The sequence below is a fragment of the Gambusia affinis genome, linkage group LG18, assembly GCF_019740435.1.
Source record: "Gambusia affinis linkage group LG18, SWU_Gaff_1.0, whole genome shotgun sequence".
Classification (NCBI taxonomy): Eukaryota; Metazoa; Chordata; class Actinopteri; order Cyprinodontiformes; family Poeciliidae; genus Gambusia; species Gambusia affinis.
Genome location: NC_057885.1, coordinates 20,623,766 through 20,644,619, shown reverse-complemented (window position 1 = coordinate 20,644,619; position 20,854 = coordinate 20,623,766). Strand labels below are relative to the sequence as shown.

Below are 20,854 nucleotides of genomic sequence, written 5' to 3'. Positions count from 1 at the left end.
ATCTTAGCCATTGGCTAACTCTCTTGCTAACTTATATTGTTTATTTATTTGCGTTTTTCTTTTGTATGTTTGTACTCTTAGTTTAAAGTGCGATAAAGTTAAAATGTAATAAATTTGCACTTTACCCATGATGGACATAAATAAGCTAGCTAGCTTTAACCTTGCGAGGAATATTAGCAGCTAAATACCGACTCAAAGTTTTGTGTAACAGTAAAGTCTGATGAGAAAAAAGGAAGCTACATAGAATACATGAGATGAAATATGTGATTTACTTATTTAAGGCCAGCTTAAATTTTTTTAATGAATTCAAGACATTTTAAGGACTTTTTAAGGATGTGGACACTCTGGATTACAATTTCTCTCATGTTCCCCAAAATAGAAAGACTTTGCTGCCTACTGCAGGTAAGAAAGTGAGTTTAAAAATATCCAAACAGAACATAAATCCCGGCCTACAAACAGATGAGCTAAAAACACAAAGACACACGAAGTTCATAGTTTGCGTTCATTTTATGTCACCGTAGAGAAAGTCTAACTTTGTGGTAAACAAAAGGTTATTTCCTGAAAGGCATTTTATCTCTTCATCTGTGGATCTGTTTGTCTTGTTATCCAGGTGTTACAGACATAGTAGAAGAAGCAGGTGTGGAAAACTGGCTGTCATATCGTTTTGCTTAGCAAGACAAGACACGAACTTATCTCTAAAATCAACTTTCCTGACCTCACATCCTTTTTCTCTGCGTGTTTCTTTGTGTTAAGAGCCGAGCGATGTTCAGGTGTGTGCGCACACATTGCGGCGTGTGTGTTTGTGTGTGTCGGGCCCCCACACAGAAAGCCCGTCTTTGTGCCATGTCGGAGGCAGCCTTCCTAATCAGGGGTCATTACATGAGGTTAGTCCCGGGGTCTCCGGGGAGAGGAGAAGGGATCAGAGCTCAGATTAGACCCAGCCGACCCCTCACCGTCCCCAGGCACCGAAACCGAAGTCTCTCCTTCCCTCCCCCGCAAAATGAGAGAAAATGAGAGACTGATTTACAGGAAAGCGCTCTCCTTCGAGCTTCTTCGTTGTGAGTTTGTGCGTCAGGTGAGCAGGAGAGGAAAGGCGATTACCGGTAATGATCCGCGTACAGACAGCAGAGGCGGAAAACAGATAATCGAAGACGGTCTCCTGATGGAGGCGTCGTTCTCACGCTTCAGCGGCCAAAACGCCTCAGATAACGCTCAGACAGAGGGATGGATTTACAACAAGACTCTTCTGAGGCGTCTGAATCTGACGACGGAGCACAAGGGCCAGACTAAGAAAGAACCGTTCAGTTTTAAAAATGCAATGATATAAAAATAAAGTAAAAGACTGAAAAATATCAGCTATATTTTGCAAATAAAGTTGTGATATTCAAAGGATAAAGTCATACAAGAATAAAGTCTAAATAATATGAATAAATTCAATATTTCAACAATAAATTCCTAATATTCTGAAAATAAAACTGCAGTATTACCAGAATAGTCAATATAACGAGAAAGGTGACTTTATACTTCTATCATTTTCAAAATAATAAACCTGTATGAGAATGAAGTCAAAATAAAATGAATAAAGTCAATATTTAGACAATAAATTTATAATACTGAGAATAAATTCTCAATATTACCAGAATAAAGTAGAAAGAATACGAACAGTCAACATTTCAAATACAAATTAATATTATGTGAATAAGCATGAAGGAAAATAGTCCATAATGAAATCATTAAACTATAAATAAAATCTATATTTCAACAATAATTTGAGAAATAATGCAAGAATAAATATGAGAATAAAGTTGCAATATTTTGACAATACAGTCATAATACTAACCAGAATAACGTTGCATTATTTCGACTTTATTTCATAGGACTGTTCTCACATTCTGGCTTTTTTTTTTTACAAGGAAGCTGCAGCAAAATGACAATAAAGTCGGAATATTTCAGCAGTAATGGTAGAAGAGAATACAGTCTACCTGTTCAGTAACTTTAACTTTCGTGCCTCGTGACTGTTTAAAAATAAAAATATGGCTTTTCGTGAAAACTATGGCTAAAACAGAAAAGGTCACGCCGCCAGTTTGGCTGTATTTCAAATTATTTAAAACAAAAAGAAACGAGTGGATAATTATCGACATTAACTGATATAATACGCTCATATTGTGATACGTTTTCCAGCCATATTGTCCAGTTAAAGTAGAAAACCTGTGATAATGTGATTTGATCTGGATCTGAAAATGTGTCTTTCTTTGTGAGTAACAGCCACATTCTGCGTCAATGTCGACATATTTTCCGTCCTTGTTTGTAAAAATAACTTATAAGACATCTATATTTACCTAGTAAATATAGATGTCTATAGATCTTCGTAATATTTCATTCATTCACGTGAATTATCTTCTGTGAACGAAGAGCTTGTAGCAACTGTTTACGACCAACGTCGTTGAGTTAAATTTCCGTGACGGTGTTTCTTTTCGTGTCCTGACCTTCCTCCTCTTGCGGTGGATGTCTCCGATGCTGTTGGCCAGAGAGTTGGGTCCCAGCAGCGTGGACGTGCTCTGCGGCCAGTCGACCGTCACCAGCGTGTGCTCGCCCATCAGAACCTTCCGGACGTTTTCGGCCCCCGTCACTCGGATCAGTGGTCGGCCGAGCAGGTGGGTCTTGAACACGTTGCCGTATTTCTGCCTTCGCGACGCGTGGAAGCCTGAACCCTGAGAGAGCAGGAAAACAGAGTCAAACATGTTTATATTTCAAGGTGTTGCAGTAGGAAAACATAAGAAACTAACAATCCAACGTTTAATTTCAGTCAGATTATTCAAAGAAAAATTTTACAAAATCACTGGTGTCACTTTCTATCATACATAATAGTAAACTATTTTAGCTTAGAAACCTCTGAAATAACTTTTAAATAATAATCCATAAATTTTCTGAGCCACTCTTCAAAATAGGAAAGATGAGAATACTTCAAGAAAGCAGCTGGACATCAAAAGTTTTATTGGACGATAAATTGTCCCAGGCGTTATCGCAATAAACAATAACATTGTTGATTTTAGACTATTTTCATGGAATATACTGCAGATTGGCATAATAATAATAAGGCAAGAACATATTTTCAAAGAGCAATAAACTTTAAATTTAATAAACATTAAACACTGGAACTGGAGGACATTTTAATTATCCAAAAATAAATAAAACAGCAGAAACAGCAAATAAAATGAATTAGTGCCTCTGTTCATTCAGGTAATTCATTTTAAAAAGTGGTTCTATAGAAATGATGAAGCTGACATTAGCGTTAGTGTTGTCTGTGCTGCTGCTACATGTTTAGCATTGCGATGCTAGTTTAGCTTTGCAGAGATGCTAACTACTTTTAGCACAACTTGAACACAGTAACAGGCTTCCCCACCATCCAATCAGATCGCATTTTGAAGCAGAAATTAACCCAGATTGGGAGAAGAAAAGTGAATTTGTTGTTATTTGAGGATGTTGCTTGCGCATCAGATTTACTGCCGTACTGGAAACACGTGGATACAAACGTTCCACTAAGAAGTTTTGAACGTAAAACTAATTTTATAAATGTAACGTGGTGCCATTAATTAATCAAAATAAATAAAATACCATTGCACCCTTTTTCTATTTTTTTTTTTTTTTACCATCATTGCGTTTCATCTGAGCGTCTTGGTTAACGGCAAACCCGCTTAGTCAGTTTTGGGGCTGACCCGACTGCATCGTTGACCTCCAAATGGTTGGGGTCGTGACAGAGCGAGTGGGAGCCGATTCCAGAACTGTAAATGGACTGTTTGAGCGAGCAGGACATACATCCGCCTGAGAGCAGCTCAACGTGGCGCACACAGACACACACACACACACACACGCACGCACACACACACGCACACACACTGCACCTAACATTCACATGCAAGTATTCTCACGTACCGTAAATGCACACACACCTCCTGCGCGCACATTCGGTTCCACGAACACACACTCTGAATTCATGAATTAACAAAGAAGAAAAACATGCAGAGCAAACAAACACACACAAGCTCTTCTGCAAATTGCAGTGACAACACTGACTGGTTTAACCTACTGCTTTACTCCAGGGGATAAAGATAAATGCAACCATAAGAGAGTCACACAATTCATGTTCAAACAAGAAAGCTTAAAGTTTAGCTAAAAATTAATGTTATTTTCTGTAGATTTTTAATTTATCTTCAAACCTAGCAGAAGCTCTGTGTTTAATCTACATTTATAGTCTCTGGAGCATGAAAATGAATGCAGAAATCAGTGTCTAACTTTAGCTGAGAGTTTATTTGCTGGTTGAGACACACCTCTGGCAGCAGCAGCGCTTTCAGTTTGTTTTTAAATGTGTGCGCCCGTGCAGCTTCGCCTCAAAGCGATGACTCAGCTTTCTGAATTGTAGCTCAGTTTTGCAGTAAAAGCTACATGGATCATGATTTTCTATGTTTTAAAAATGTAACATGTCAAAAATCAGAATCATTCCATACTGTACCTACAGTTTAAACTGGTTGTAGAGCCAGATTAAGACTTTTATATGGTTTCTTGGAATATAGTATGTGTATTATCTTAAAGTTTCAAGAAATTTATTTGATATAAAAGCTAGTTTGTGTTGTGTGTGAAGGTAATGAGGATCAGAAAATGTACATGTGTTAGTTACTTAAAGCTTAATAAAAGACTAAGAACTGATCCCTGAGGTGCACCACAATCTGTCAAAATTAACTCCAGATCCAAACATCAATGTTTTGAATTAAACTGCTAAATTATTCATGTTAATGTTTTTTGATGTCGAAACAGCCAAGAGGACGGTATCCAAATATTTATAAATATTTGTGATGTTCCGTTGATATTTCACGAGCAAAATCTTACAGTTTTTATTGGATTACAGTTTCAACTTTAGAGAGTTAGTTCAACAACACGTAAAATCAACAAATAAAGATGAACGGTTGCTGTTGTCCCCACTGGGAAATGAACGCTCTTTGGTTTTTGTTTGTTGTTCTTTGTGAAGCTGAGGTTAATGACGGGATAACGACGAATGGGCTTTGATTACACCCAGATAAACATTTACACCTTTAGGCCTTTATAGCTGGGAGAACATAAAACTGATGACACTGGCTGTCGCCCAAGGACGATTGAGCAACTCCTTCTGGAGACGACGCCAGATTTATGGTTTGACGTTTGAAGTTGTTGCGTAGAGTTTGTGTTACGACAAGTGAAGGGTTGTGGCTTTACAAAACGTTTAGCTTTACAATAACCCTGTAAAGCACCAACACGTCTACAAAAAGCTCAGAAATTATAATATTAAATGTTTTGGTGGTAGTATATAAATCTTTAAATACATGTAGTATGGATATTCTTTAACACACAAAAAATCCAATCTCTTATTTTAAATTTTTTAGTCTAACTCATCTGAAAAAATTTCTACATGATATCATGAGACGTCATTTTCCTCAGCTGATGTAAGAGCTGATAACTACAGTCCAATATTAACAATAATCTAATATTTACTTCCTCTGACCAGAATTATTACCATCTTATCTTCAAGTATTTCCAGTATTTCAATCGCTGCCTTTTCATCAAAGCTTTTATGCCCATTTTCAAGAAAGGGCTGGACAATAAATCAATAACAATATACATTGCAATAAACATGTGATCAATACCAATAGATCTGATGGGCTAATCAATATGTGGAGTATTCACTCAACTCCGATCCGGAACCACACAACATTTCCTCATGGTTAGCTAAGCAAGATTGGTGGCATCAACCCGCTCATTCTTTGGTTACCTAGCAACTCACTCAGTCTTTGGTTACCTAGCAACCCACTCATTCTTTGGTTACCTAGCAACAACCTGTTGAGTAACTGGCGCAGCAGCAGTTTCAGGTTCCACCAATTTGCTTCATAACTGCTAAAAAATGAAAAACATGGAGTGAAAACTGTGGGTAAAACAGAAATTGGCAACATAACTGATATTTAAAACAAAAAACTAATCAATAATATTGATGTTTGAGTTTCCTGCCCTCATTTTTGTCAGTTAAATACTGAACACTTTATGAAACTTTGTTCCCAATGTACCACAAGAGTTCAAGATATCTTTAATTCCTGTTTTTTGGTCAAAATTAAGATTATTAAATGACAGTATGTAAATTTATGGTTTGAACGTGGTTTTATGCATCTTATTGGGTTTTCGAGGTTTTACCGTATTTACAGTAAAACACTTTGTGGCTCAGTTGTGCTTTTTGTGTCAGTGAAAATGCAGAAGCACTGATCAGCCTTCCTGCCCTCCAGCTCTTTCTCACCTTCCTGCGATGCACCTCACATCTTTCTCCACGTTAAGCTAAATTGAGCACAGATGCCTCTCCGTTTCATGTTGCTTAAAAAAACCCCTCTGAACACCAGACCTGCTTTTATAGAAGAAAAATGCTGCTAATTAGCTTACCCCCCCAGCCCAGCGTAATGTCTGCGGGTGTGTTTGTTGTAATTGCACTTAAGCTTCTTCAGATGTTAAGACCTCATTGTGAGGTGATGACAAAATGTTATTTATGCTGCGTGTTTACGCCAGGCATTTTCTATAAAACTGTCTTGGATCTGACTTTTACGCCAAACGGCAAATTTGTAAATTTTACGGTCCTTCATCTGTCGTAGATTTATGCTTTCAGTTTGATTTCCCTCCATCTTTCAGGGTACAAACTGTTGACCTGAGCTGTTTTCCCAGCTCCTGTACACTTCCTCCTTCTGTGGCAAACACACACAACACACATTTTGAGGAACGCAGACACACACCAGGTTGCCGGCTGGCCTCTGGAGCCCTCGGGGTGTGTGTGTGTGTGTGTGTGTGTGTTGGAGTGGGCTTGTTTTCCAAGCTACATTTTGCTGCCACATGGATGTAGAGTGGTTTAGTATGTCTGCCTGGCAGACCGGCCGACACACACACACAAACACACACACACACGGTTTAATTCAAAGGGAGTTCCTCAGGCAGCCAGACAAGGCTCCCTTTCACACTCTCAGATACACCGTTAGATTGGAGCGATTGTGGCTGTGCGCATTATGTGCGTTTCTCCGCTCGGTTTGTCTTTCCACCGCCCTCTACCCACATACTTTTGAAACCGAAGGTTTTCATCTGTCATTCTGCGCTAGAAAGTGGAAAAAAAGCACCAAAACGTTGCAGTGAAATAATGTGTGCCAGGGGTGTGGTCTGGATGACATTTAACTCGAAGGTGAGACGTGTCACTTCGCCAAAATTTGGTAAAAAAAAAACAAAAAAACAACACAACTCTTACATGTTCACACAAACAGAGAAACTCATGGAAAGTCATGACATAATGACTCACAAAACTCGCAAACGTCCAGCTTTTCTTTTCTTTTTTTTTTAAACTGATTGCGAAGGCAGCGACACGGTTTCCCTCCAAACGTCAGTGAAGCGAGGGAAGCTCTCCACTGTAAACACTCGATCCGTTTTCATAAAATAAACCTCCAAGAAACCAAAATTACCACCGCAACATTACGGCTGATTTTAACCGGCGAGGTCAGAGGCAGAAAACTCTGATGTGAGCTGAGAACCATAAAGAGGTTTTTCCTAATGATGGCAGGCAAAGAAGTGTCAAAGCTTTTTTTTTTTTTTTTTGGCTTTCTTTGTCGACGTGTTGCTTAGCAACGTAGAGAAGTACACGCCGACGGTGGAGACACAAAACAGGGTTTATACAACCTTATGGGGTTTTTTGGCTCCGTATTTTAAAAATAATTCTCCAACTTTTTTGTTCTCTTTTCTTTGCTGTTCTGCCTTTTCAACAATATAAAATAATAAAAGTAGTTTATGCGTTACGATCGTCTACGAGAGCGAAAACAAGCTGCAATCTCACCAAACCGCTAGCAAATATCAAAACCTCTGAACTCAACAGACACAAATAGAAACACATTGTTGTATTTCAATTACGTTTATGTAAAAATGGTAGTTTTTGTCTTTTTTAAAACATAAATTTAAAAGAATAGGTTGCATTTTTCTGACAAACGCAAAAACTGAGATTTTAGTTATTTATTGCAATTTTAAAATATATAATAGATTACAAATAAATAAACATATCTATGTGATAACAACACAACGTTGTATGATTTTAATTATTTAAGTTGGAGTGTGTACGTGCATATGGTGAAAAGTAGAGATGAATTGTCTTTGTATAATTCACTTAAAATTCTTTGGTCAAACATTTTTAATTGTTGCATTTCTTCCCTCCTATTATTGCCAAAATATTGTTCAGAAAAATAAAACTATATTATTGGGAATGGCACCCTTAATAACACAAAAAGTTATTTATTTAACTATTAAAGTAAATTACGTAACTTTAAATAACATTTATAACAGAAAATGCGGCGTATAAGTTTGATGAATTCAGGATTTCACCGTAAAGATTCACACTTTTAGAAAAAATGCTGCTAAAATAAATGAACTTCAGATTAAAATCAGCATTGTGAACATGTTTCATAAAAAAAATTAATTTATTAATTATTGTAGCTTTATGGATACAACATTTAATGGATATTCCAAAGTTTACTGTACGACTAACTTGAAATATCTTTGTAAACAACAATAATTTTCCAACTTCATTTACCTTTGATTTAACAATACACTGAAAAAAAAACACAAAATATTTCTGGAGAAAATGTTTTATGCTTTTTCTCAGGTTCTGATCTCTTTGAATATTCGAACGTTCTGCTACCTGAAGCATTTTGACAGAAAGACTCCAATATAATTGATAAATGAATTAAAAGAAAGCGCATTTATTGTTGCACTTCTGTATGAAAAAAATCAAATATGGGCGCCACTAATTGTGTTTTCAAGGACTGCAAAATATATGCATGTCCTCCTTTGACATATTTTCCTCACAGCAGTGTGCAATAAAAAGAAAGGAATACCAAATCCAAATACCAAAAATGAAACACTTTCCCTCCATTCCCCTTGAGCTCCCGGCTAACTTTAAAGTGAGAATAAACCCGGCGCCGCCGGACTGAAACTGCACCCCAAGGCGTGGTTAAAGCCAGGTTACATCAGGGTTTTGTCCAGGTTGAAGCTTCATACTCTCACTAAAAACCTTTTTTTTTTTTTTTTACCTCTAAAGGCTGAACCTGTGACGTCCACCTTCACTGACTTCCTTTTATTTTTTCAGTCTGATTCATTAGGGTATTTTATAAAAACCAGAGGAGTATCTCTCTGATGAATCTCCACACCAAATAAAACCGCTCTGTTCCACGTTTTGGTTCTGAAATCAACAGAAACTTCCTGACCAGCTCCGTCCCACATATCCCCATCAAATATCTGAGTTTTCCTTGTTGCACACCAACAGGCTCGCTCACGCCGTCCCGGCTCGCTAACCCGCCGGCCGAGCTAAAAATACCCCCGTCTGTACTGTTGGGGTTGGCCTGGGGGCGAACCTGGGCCGGGGCTTATAAATGTGCTCTTTGTAGCGCAGTGGAAATGTCCAACAAATGACTCTTTTATTAGGCCAAGACAAAAAAACACAGCTAATTATGTTTACTCAGATCACACACACACTCGTGTGCGAGGAGAGAGGGAGGAAAAGTTCAAATTTAAGGTATTAGAGAGAGAGAGAGAGAGAGACGCAAGCTGATAAGAAAACAGCAAAAAAGAGTTAAAAACCTTCTGCTCGTCCTTTAAAACCTGAAATAAAGTGATGAATTAACAAAATTAGCATAAAATGCAGCTTTATGATTCACTGTTTTTATTATATATGCGACTTACATTCGCTGAAATCATAGAGTTCAAGAATTACAACTTAATGTTAAATCTTAAAATTTGACAGAATCAGTTGGTTCTTGCTTACTTTTCAGGATAATGAACTTCCTGGGGTCCAACATCCATAAGAATCAACGGATGACAGATTTAACATACACAGCAATAAAAATTTATTATTTTTCTTACAAAAAGTTGATAAATTCATAAAATCTACTATAATTAACCCTTTTGTTAATTATTGTTCTGCTTTATTTAGAGTTAATGGCACAGTTCCATGTTTTTATAGTGATATTAAATGAATCAAATTGATTTTGTAACCTCATCCTCTGTCGTCCTTCTGATTGGTTGTCCTTCATCGCCTGTTAAATCTGCGGTTAGCTGGTTGGCTAGCCCGTTGGCGTTGGTTTAAAAACGTCCAATCTAAGCCAATCAAAGGGGCTGAAGGGCGAACGCCTGCGAGGTTCGTCCTCTTCTCAAACTAATCCAACCGCTGGGTCGCTCCGCTCACTTTTTGCTGAAAATATTTGATGTTGACCTCAAAGGATATCGACATTTCTTAAAGTTTAAAGTTTTGAACGTCTTGGTCTCTTTCAAAAAACAGTTTATTTATCGAGACTCCTTGCCAGGAACATGTTGACCAGCATAAAGACCTGCCAAGGAGGCTCTTAAAAAAGATCATAAATAACAACTTTATGACTCAATACCTGCAACAAGCATCAACAAAAAAAAACATCTGAAAGCTGGTAAAATAATCAGCATATATTCTGTCAAATTCAGCAAATAAAATATCAACGTTAACTGGCTTTCTGTTCTGTTTTACTGTTTACAAATATTTGCCTCACATTCAGATCAACCATATTTTGGTAAATTTACAACATCACAAAAACGCAACGACAATTAAATGCTATTTCACAATTTGAACTGATGGAAACTGATGTTTTATTAGTTTTAGATGAACAACGGGTCACCAAACATCACATTTTCCCCAAACTTTGGCAAACAAAACTGACAATAATTGGGTTTTTAAAAAAGTCTGACAGTCTGGAAAAGGACAACTTATAACGGGAGAAACGTCTTGTTCTTTTTATTTTTTATTTCCGTAAAACAAGCTTATATATCTCAATGATTTGTGTTAGTTTTGTCGAATTTCAAGTGTACTAATATAGAAATTAGACAGATACTTGATCAAATTTGGTGTTTTCTAACTATGACCGTGTTGGTGTGAACAAAATAAAATAATTTATGACTTTATTATAGTTTTTGTTTGAGAGAACTATTAAAAGAAATCTACCCTTAAATTTAATTTTCATTAATTTGCTGTCAAGTTTGCAATAATTGCAAACGCAAAAAGCCAAAACCAACTTAATACGGGGAAATAAGCAGTAGTTTCTTAATCTATATTTAAGAATTTACTTAAAATAAGCTGCAATATCTTGCTGAAAATATAATTTTAAGTTAATTCCGCCTAATTTCAAGTGTACTAAAATAGAAAATAAACAAATATAGTTGGTAAAATGTTGTGTTTCTACAATATGTTACTAATCTAATGTGAAACTCCACCTGAAAGTGAACAAAACCAAGACAGGACTAGACCAGATTTGATTTGATTTTTGTTTGATTTTCTGTTTTTGCAGTTTATTTCTCTTCTGGTGTGAAAATCCACCTGAAAGTTACAAAAACACTCATTTAGAAGTCAGACAATGGCACATTTATTTATTTATTTTGCTATAAAAATCAGATAGTTATCAAAGAATTGGTGTAAGATGGAGATACTTGTTGGTGGCAAAAGTCGGCGACGGAGCAGGTGAGTGAGACGCACCAAGTCGAAAAAAGTTTTCATAGAAATCGCGGGAACCGAACTCCATCGAAAGCCATGAGGCTTAACTGGCAGGTAGATCCAAAGCCGGCGATCTCCACGGTTACATCTAAAATAAAGGTTAAAAATGAAAAAGGGAAACAGCAGCGAGAGCGGAGGAGAACAAGAGAGAGGAAACGAGGTCAAAGGCACCGAGGGAATTCCTCGTCTCTTTTCAGCCGTCAATCATTCAGCCGGTGCCAGAGATACCGAGGATCCAGTGTGAGGGCTTTTATGTGTGAGTGATTGTGTGTTTGAATGGTGCGATAGGTCCTCGACTTGACAATGAACCCCGTCCCTTTGCGGTCACGCCACCGCATCAGGGAGACCGGAGGGAGGAAGAGGAGGAGGAGGAACAAGATGAGAGAAAGCGAAGAGGGAAGGAAACCGAAGAGAGGCGTAGAGGAGGGGGGCAGAACGGAGGCAGAGAAAGCAGGCGCAGAGCGTGGCACTGCAGGCAGAGAGATGGGACGGGTCCTCGTTTTTTTAAACAGGACGGATTAAACGGGGGGAGCGGGAGGTTTCAGATGGTTCAGCCAGAAAACACGAAGAATGGCGAAGGAGCGGGAGAGACACGGAGGGGGAGGCAGGGCTGGCCCCTGACCCGGGGACATTATAGAAAGGGAGATTATGGTTGTTCAAAACTCTCTAAGCGCTAACCCCAGGACCCCAGCTAATACCCCGACACACACACACACACACACACACCCAGACAGACAGACAGACAGACAGACAGACGTATCCCTCCCTCAATACAAACAAAACCTAACTCAGATATATATACACTAAATCTCGTCTCTTTTTGATCTGGTTCCTGGTGCAAATATCTTAGTTATTATTATTTCACTTATAAATGGGAAAAATGTTTTGTTAAAAGTGAAAATAATCTGCCAGTGGAACTGGAACTTTTTCATCAATATTAAGGAATAATTATTGATCTAAAATAAGCTCCTATTTATTGGAGGAAAGTTACTTGTAAGTCAGTTTTGTCTCATTTCAATTGTACCCAAATATTTGCACTAGAAACTAAACCAGAATATTTGGTAATATTTTGGTTTTTTACGGTCCAGTAGCTTTATGGTTTTGTTGCATATCCAAATAAAACCAGCTATTATTAGTCTTGTTTTGTTCCTCCCTATCTTTTTCTCACAAGGGCCAATAAAAAAATAACAATTTTAGGAATTCAAAATGTTATTTCTTATGTGTTTTCCAGACATATCGTTCCATTTTATAGCATAAAAATCTTGTGCCGCCTTCAGGAAGTCATCACAAAATAGCTCATCTATAAACACCAACGTTTCACTGAGAAGTAGCTGCTATAATGAGTTCAGCAGATCCGTAGTTCAACCAGGTGTTTGCTAATTGCTGCTGGCTAGTCTGAAGGAGCTGCTCTGAGAGGGAGGAGCTTGGAAACTGCAGCTCTGAGGAGGAGCTGTGCCTTGAAGGAGGGGCTACGTCTACCTGCGTTTTGCACAGCTGAATGGTTGCCATGGAGATTAAAAGATTTCACAAAGATGCATGGAAGAACCAAGGGAACACTCCAGGTACGTTTTTGATGCAACATTATAACATGACATAAAACCAATTTTATCAATTAATCGTATTGAATCAATTATTGAAATATTCTTCAACTAATTTAGTTGTCAATTAATCGTTAACTAGCAAAAAAGGTTTTTTATTGAAAAAAACCAACATATTGAGAGCAGTAATGAATGGCTAAAGACACAAAACGCCAGAAATACACTTTGATTTTTGTCTTTCATCTACATTTGTGCGTTCATAAAGAGCAAAAAGACGCCATCAAATATACAACCTGTCCTGTTTGGGCCACTTTAATCCAAATCCAGTTTACCAAACATGTGAACTCTGGTCCGCCTACAAGCCTCGGTCTTGGTTCACTTGAAATGAACACTGGTGCAGTTCAAATGTATATGTGAACACCAACCAGACTGTAGAAAGCTCCAAAACCAGATATTGGACTATAGTGCAGTGCATTCTGGGTAAATACACCCAAAACAAACGTGAGAGTCTGGTGCTAGAGGGATAAATAGTTTATGGACTTCTACAAATAACAAAATCAGCTAAAATCTGACGTTTTTGTTCACATTTTGTGAAGAAGAAAATTGTGCTCATCTGTTTCTGAGGTTTTTGTGTTGTTTTCTAGAGTGGTTTTTATGCAGCGCCACCACAGGCGAGGAGGGGAACTGTTCTTTTCACCACATCAGCTGAAAATGTAACAAACGTTGCAATTTCAGTCCCCAATCAAACCAAATCTATTGGACTATCAGGTGTGAGAAAACCTTTAGACCAATTATCTACATTTCAGAAACAACTAAATATCTAATTTAATAGCATAAAGCCCATTTAGCTAAAGTCAAAGTGATGGGAAAACTTCACCTTGTCTTTTTTTAGGCGTATTTGTGGTTGTTTTGTTGACCGAAAGACACCCGCTTTATCCTTTAAGCTTTTCACACACAAAGTTTGTAAGCGATAAAAGTGCAGCCACCTCTCTTTCACACACCTACACACTCACTCGATGAGGGGAGGGGGATTAACACTGGCCTCTATAGTCGGCCCAGGACAAGAGTGTTGAAGGAGGGAGCAGTGTGTTCTCGGGGTGAAAGAAGGGGCAGGAGAGCCTGCTGCCAGAACCTCACGCTAATCTACTAGAGGAGGACAGCGAGGTCGCATGGACCTGGAGACGGACCGAAGTGGCTTAAACGTATAGATTTAACACTTTCTATCACAAACCAGCGATCCAGTGGACAACTTGTCATCAGGATAACTGATAACGTGGGAAAATGAGGATAAAAACATAGACGGCCGGGGTAAAAAGTCAAATTTAGAGAATCGGATTGTGAGGCGACAGGAAAATCTTTTAAAAACACTCACATGTTGGAGAGACTTACAAATTTGTAACGAAAGATTGGAAACAACGCAAAACCAATCGAGCGACGGAAGTAACGGTAAAGCATTGAGAATACGACAGAATTTTAACGTTTACACACAAATGTTATTTTGCGGATGTGTGTTTTGACAAAAACTACAAAAAATGTTGGATAGGACGCTTGGAAAGTTTACGTGACGGCTGAAGAAGAGACCCTGGAGGTTCAGGGATCCTGCCTTGAATGTTAACACGCGAAGCGAAGCGACGCCCCTCGGCGCCCGTTTCATGAGCTACGTATCTCTACACTAGAAAAACTCAAACTAACCAGTTCCCCGATCTGCTCGTATTTAAAACTGTCATATATGTCCAAACCCAAATGTTTTTAAGATATTTTAATTAGTCAATTTTTGGTCCAGTTTTGAATAAATATTTAAAAAAATTTCCAGCAGATATTTGCAAAATGTCAGACTTTTAATTATTCAGTTCCAAAAAGAATCCAAAATTAAAGGGAAATGAATGAAATGTGCTGTTCCAGTGAGTCAGTGGTTTACAAATAACCTCCTGATGAATTTACTCTAAAAAACAGTGGAGGTTTAGGCTGCAGATGATAAACTCTGAACCCAAAGTTTTACATAAAAACAACATTAAACGTAAACTTCTTGGAGCTACTTCAGATGTTTATCATATCAGCAACAGGACAAGAAATAACGTTTTTTTAAACAAGATTATTATCAAATTGATAGAAACCTTGAAAAAATAAACCCAGTTTCACTGTATTTACATTAAAATTTCTAACAGAAATATACATTAATCTTTCTTTGAAACAGAAATATTGCTGTAAAATAATAAATGTTGATTATTAGTTGTTTTTACTGTACTTTATTATTTACACATAAAATATAGAACAAATTTCCACTAAAGTACTTTTTTTTAGATATTTACTAGGCGTGATATTTTATCTTTTTGTTCTTTGTTTCATAGAGTAACATAATTATAATACTGATATTGGCTGGTTACTTAGTCAGGCTACCTGCTCTGGTAGCTTACTAACTTTAAGTTTTAAATTGTAATAAGTAGTTTGTTGTTTTTTTCTAGTGAAATATTTCCAAACAGCCAACTTTCTCCTGTTTTGAAAGTAAGGAATAAGTTTATTTTAGTTAGTTTGGTCTCTAATTAAAATGATTCTAAAGGTTTTATGTACACATTTTTCTTTTACTTTTTTGATTGTTTTGAACAGCAGCTCTGCTAAACATTGGTGCCCTTTAATACCAGTAGATGCTTCAGATTACAAACATATTTTCTCTGTAAATAATATTCCAGACCTGAAGACAAAAACAAATTCTAACTTTTCCAGACTGCAGAAGTAAATGTGGATTCTGCATCATCATGCATTATGTTTTGGGGATCTTTTATGACTTCATGTGATTCCTGCCTTGGGTTTTTGTGTGTATAACCGCAGTCATACAGCACACAGCGAGCTGCACCGCAGTAATGGAAAATACTATAGATGAAGCCACCAGGCCTCACAATGCTCACTCTGTCTGAGCCGCTTAAAGGCACAACCCTCTGAAAACCTCTGAAGACGTCGACTCTGGATGGATTTTTGGGGGTTTTGTCATGACTGTCGGTACAGTAGAGACTTTGTGGTTTTTCTGAAGAACAGAAAATATGTTTTAACAGTTTGTTATTTCATGTATTCACTGTCGAACCAAGTGGATTTTCATTTCCACCAGATGAGAGTGAATATTTGGGTTCAAATGTCTTAAAATCCTATTAAAAATGCCTTAATGTTAATCTGATGTTACATTTTTAATACAATAAGACGTTATAGCACTATATTACTTCAGATAGGTTCAACATTAATAATTTGAACTGAAATTAAACTTCATTTTGGGACTGAAAAACTCTTCTGATCCAGTTTAGTTTTTATGCTACATTTAGGAGTTACAGTAACGTAAACACATAAAGAGAAAATGATTAAAAGAGTTTTAAAATACAATCTAGAGATCAGGAAAACCTTTATGATTCAACTCAGAAAATAAATAAAACCTATGACATCCACGATTGGTGTAACTTTTACTAATAAGTCAAATATGAAAAAGTCTAGTTGTTAAAATTCATGGCATATTTTAATTTGTTGACCATTTCTGTTTCCTCAGAAACTTGAAAATCCCCCGTTAGTTTAGTCCCAACTTCAGCCAGAGCTGTTTATCCTACCTGTTTATAATAACAACAACAGATAAAAAATAGTCTGGCCCGCCCCCGGACTTTAAGCAACCCTGGGCAATGATCCATGTCAGCCATATCTAAAACCACAAATGGCTATTTAATACAGTTTAACATATGACATATTTAAAATTTGAATTAAACTTTTAGCTCAGTGACATTTTTTCAATACTTTATCCCAGAACCAAAATAGTTTCTGATTCTTTATCACTGATCAGCTCAATAATTTAACTTGAAGTGAAATAAAAATTTGACTCCAAACGTGTGATTAGGATCATGATCACAATCTTATTTTTACAAGGATTTACAAAAAGCTTTAAAAAATAACCATTTAAACACTTAAAACGTGTTTAGATGTGACTGAACTGTAGCTTGGACTCAATTTATATTTAAAAAGATTTAAATAGCAAGAAAGCATAAAAAAAATAAAATCCAAGATGCTTGATTTTTAAAAATGTTTCCCTGATGTTTAGTGTAGAGCTGAGCAGCAGGTGCAGGATACGAAAGACTTTGTGTGAAGAGCGTGTTTGTTCTGGGCTGGTTGTTTTCCTGCACACTATAATTTACACTTCATCGCCGTAAATCAGACGGGATTAGAGGCTGGCAGAAAGATGGATGATAATTAAAAGCCGTCGCTGTTACAGTTTATACATAAAAACAAGCTATGTGAAAATATTGTGTCTAATGTTATTCAAAAACATAAACCACGGATAAACACGTAGTTAATTCGAATAAACCACAAATCTTTTGAAATCACGTGTTTCAAAAAATATCAATATGTGAGATTTTGTAAAACAAAAGACTAAACAAGAATTTTTCCTGATTCACCAAAAACTTTTTTTTAAACTTAGTACAGCATTATTATTTTTTTTAAATGGTAAAAATGCATAACTTTAAAAAAAATATGGAGCGTTTTTGCACATTAGTGACACCTTGTGGAAGCAGAAAGTATTTACTGTAAAGTTTATTTGAACTGATTAATCAGAAACTGTTTCAGGAAATGATTTTACTCTGAATGTTTTTATATTACCATTTGATTCCTAAGTGCGCCCCCTGTTGGTGGGGGAAATTAATTAATGATCAAAATCAGGCATTTTGAAAATCGGAAAAAACATTTTGATTAATGAAACATGAATTTTGAACTTTAGTAAATAGGTTTTAAGCTATTTTTTGTCTCAGTAGGAGCGTTTTTGATATTTATTTATTGAAATACCGAAACAATTAAAAGACATTTTGTCTAAATTAGAGGTGGCGATATTAAAGTTTTATCACAATATTTTGTGCTATTATTGTGATAACAATAAAAGTGACAATAAGAACGATTTATTACTTCTCTTGAAAAACATGGCCACTTCTAATACTTTTTTAGGACACCAATCACTAAATAAAGTCTGATTTGTATCATTAAACTGAAAACACTAACTACATTTAATATTTTCAAATCAATCAATATTTATTGATACTTTCATTGAACAAACAGTAGAAAAATACAGTAAAACTAACAACAGGGTTATTTTGGGGGTGAGGGTTAAAAATTAATTAAAATTTATTATGACAACAATAAATCAGAATTCTTTTCATAATAAGAAATGTATCACAAAACGATAAAAACCCACCTCTTGTCCTAATGCACCTGTATTATTTTTTTAGATATATAATTGCAAAAACTGCTGTGTTGTTATTTGCTATATAAACTAAACATACATTATTTTATTTTCCCAGGTTTATTAAATGCCAGCAATGCCTGTTAGTAAAAGCTGCCAGATGCTTTGGGTTCCTGTTATAATTAAATTAAATTAAATTAAAAGCAAAATCTAGATTAATAGTTTGTGTTGCACCTTACATTTTGCCTTTTTGAAAGGAAAAGTAGAAATTTCCCCCTAACGTTGTTTGTAAATCTGTATCTGCATGCTAACCAAACTTAGGCTAGTCTTGGCCGCACAGAATCATTCCAAGGGCCATAAATGGCCCCCGGACCGCACTTTGTATTTGAAGTAATCACATCTGGAATGGTCTAAACAGTTGTTATTTCTTCTTGCTGTTTTGTGTGCATAAATCTGCCGGTGTAGGTAAGTGATTCTCTGCTCTGTGTGTGTCCTCCCTCAGTAGCTCTCCTAGCTTGGCACCGTCCATTCAGAAAGCTCCGGCTCCTAATGAGAGCAGACAGATCCTTGGCAAAGCGGCCGCGCCGCTATTTCTAACTGCAGATCGCTTTAAAATGGATCAGCCACAGAAATATGTAGCTGTGTGTGTGTCGAAGGTAAAAATATATACACTGTACACACACGTTTAGACACTTAAGTGTTTATGTTGGAGTCCTGAATGAGGTGCCAGGGGACGCCAGGCGAGAGCGCAGCAGAACAAAAGAGGATGTGAGTTGAGAAAAGAAAATAATCTCGAACCGGTCGATTTGTATCGAGAGAAATTTAAAGCCCTCGCTGTTACCTACAGAGCCGCCACTTGTTCATTGATGTAAACAAACACCCCGCTGTAATTCTTCATAGTGAGTTTCAGCTCAATGTTTTGCCGCCCGGTGCACAAATGAGCTATTTTGGTTCTCCGTTAACCTGCTAGCAGTGCTGGTTTTGGCTGAAAAGCTCAGCAGAAACCAAACAAATACGGATAGAAAATAACTGCCTGGATAAAGAGTTCGCAAAGAGCAACACTCGACGAAAAACGGGACCAAAACATGGGAAATCTTGGGCTAAAATGACCCAGAATATCACTAAACTCTAACGCAAAAATATGAAATTACTACTTTAAAAACGTGTATCTGCTGCCCCCGTGTGGCCGAAATTAATAGTAGCGACAAAAAAAACTCAATCATTGCTAAAATCAGACATTTCTACATTTTATTCTCAAAAGTATATTTGTAGTCTGGAGAGAAGCTCTTATTGTGAACTTAATGGAAATCTAGCGCCCCCCGCAGGGAGAAACAGAGCAAACAACTTAACTTGTATAACTGTAGAAAAGTATAAAAGCCTTTATTGTAACAGCACAACCTTGGGACGTACTATAATCACTGCACTTCCTGTTTTAAACAGCAGGTGTCACTACTGAGTTACTACCACTTTAAAGATTCTTCAGTTTTGTTCTCATTTTTGGCTAATCTTCAATTTTACAGACAGAAAAATCCATATTTTATACATCATATATATATTAAAAGGTTCTGAATTATATTCACGTTTGAGTAATTCTTACTCTGGTTGTATTTCTGCTCTGACTTGGTTAATTGTTTCTACAGCAACACCTGGTGCCCAAGAAGGAAACTGCAGCAACTGTTACATCTAAATTTTACGATTCACACCAGGATCCAATGTAGCAAAACTACCTTTTGGGACCAAATTTTAGTATTCGGAGCTTCATTTGACACTGTATGATGGATAAAAATGCATTTATTTGGTATTTTCCCAATATATCCAAGTATCAAATTGAAACTTTCAACAACAAATTACTCACAAAAACACATGTCCAGCAGTTGGACTCCCACAAATGACCAAACAGCAGAATCTGGTCCATCCACACTTACAGTCTTTGTTTAGTAAAGATCCAGATTGGTTGTTCTTATATGCTAACATTAACAACTAAAGTAGGTTTCTAACAACTCCAAAAACAGCATAGCAGTTTAAGAAAACTGTATTTGAAGAACCTTTAACAAAGCCAGTTGTTAAATTAGTTTTGGTCGGTTATTTATATAAAAGTTGCTGATTATTCACACAGGAAATGAAGGTTGGAGGCGGTGCGACACCAGTTGTGTTCTTGTGTGAAACAAGTAGAGATATTTTGCTTTTTTACTCAACATAATCTGTTCTCAGTTGCCGTTTCGAACCAGAGACAACATCTCCTCCCTGAATGAATTCTTATCAACAACGACTGAAAGGTTCCCACGTTGACATTTTTGATGTTAGAGTTTCAATACGTTTTGGTTTCAGCCTCCAGCTTAATCTAATCTGGATTTATACTAAATAAAGACCCAAAGAAATTAATCGGAGGAAGGTTCTAATAATCTCACTTTACAAAATCCTGACCTTCCGGTGTTAGAGGAAAATCTCCAAGCTTCACTTTAGGACAACAACGCGCCACGGAACCGCTCTAAAAAAAAAAAAAAAAGCCATTTTGAA

At 36.8% G+C, this 20,854-nt stretch overlaps 1 protein-coding gene across 1 annotated transcript in view; it reads right to left on the bottom strand.

Moving 5' to 3' along the window:
• LOC122820272 (cytochrome P450 26B1) overlaps positions 1-20,854 on the bottom strand; it is a 37,151-nt gene that overhangs the window by 14,146 nt on the left and 2,151 nt on the right. Inside the window, exon 2 of the mRNA XM_044097537.1 lies at positions 2,487-2,711. Coding sequence (XP_043953472.1) covers positions 2,487-2,711 — 225 coding nt within the window. The remainder of the gene's footprint in view (positions 1-2,486; positions 2,712-20,854) is intronic.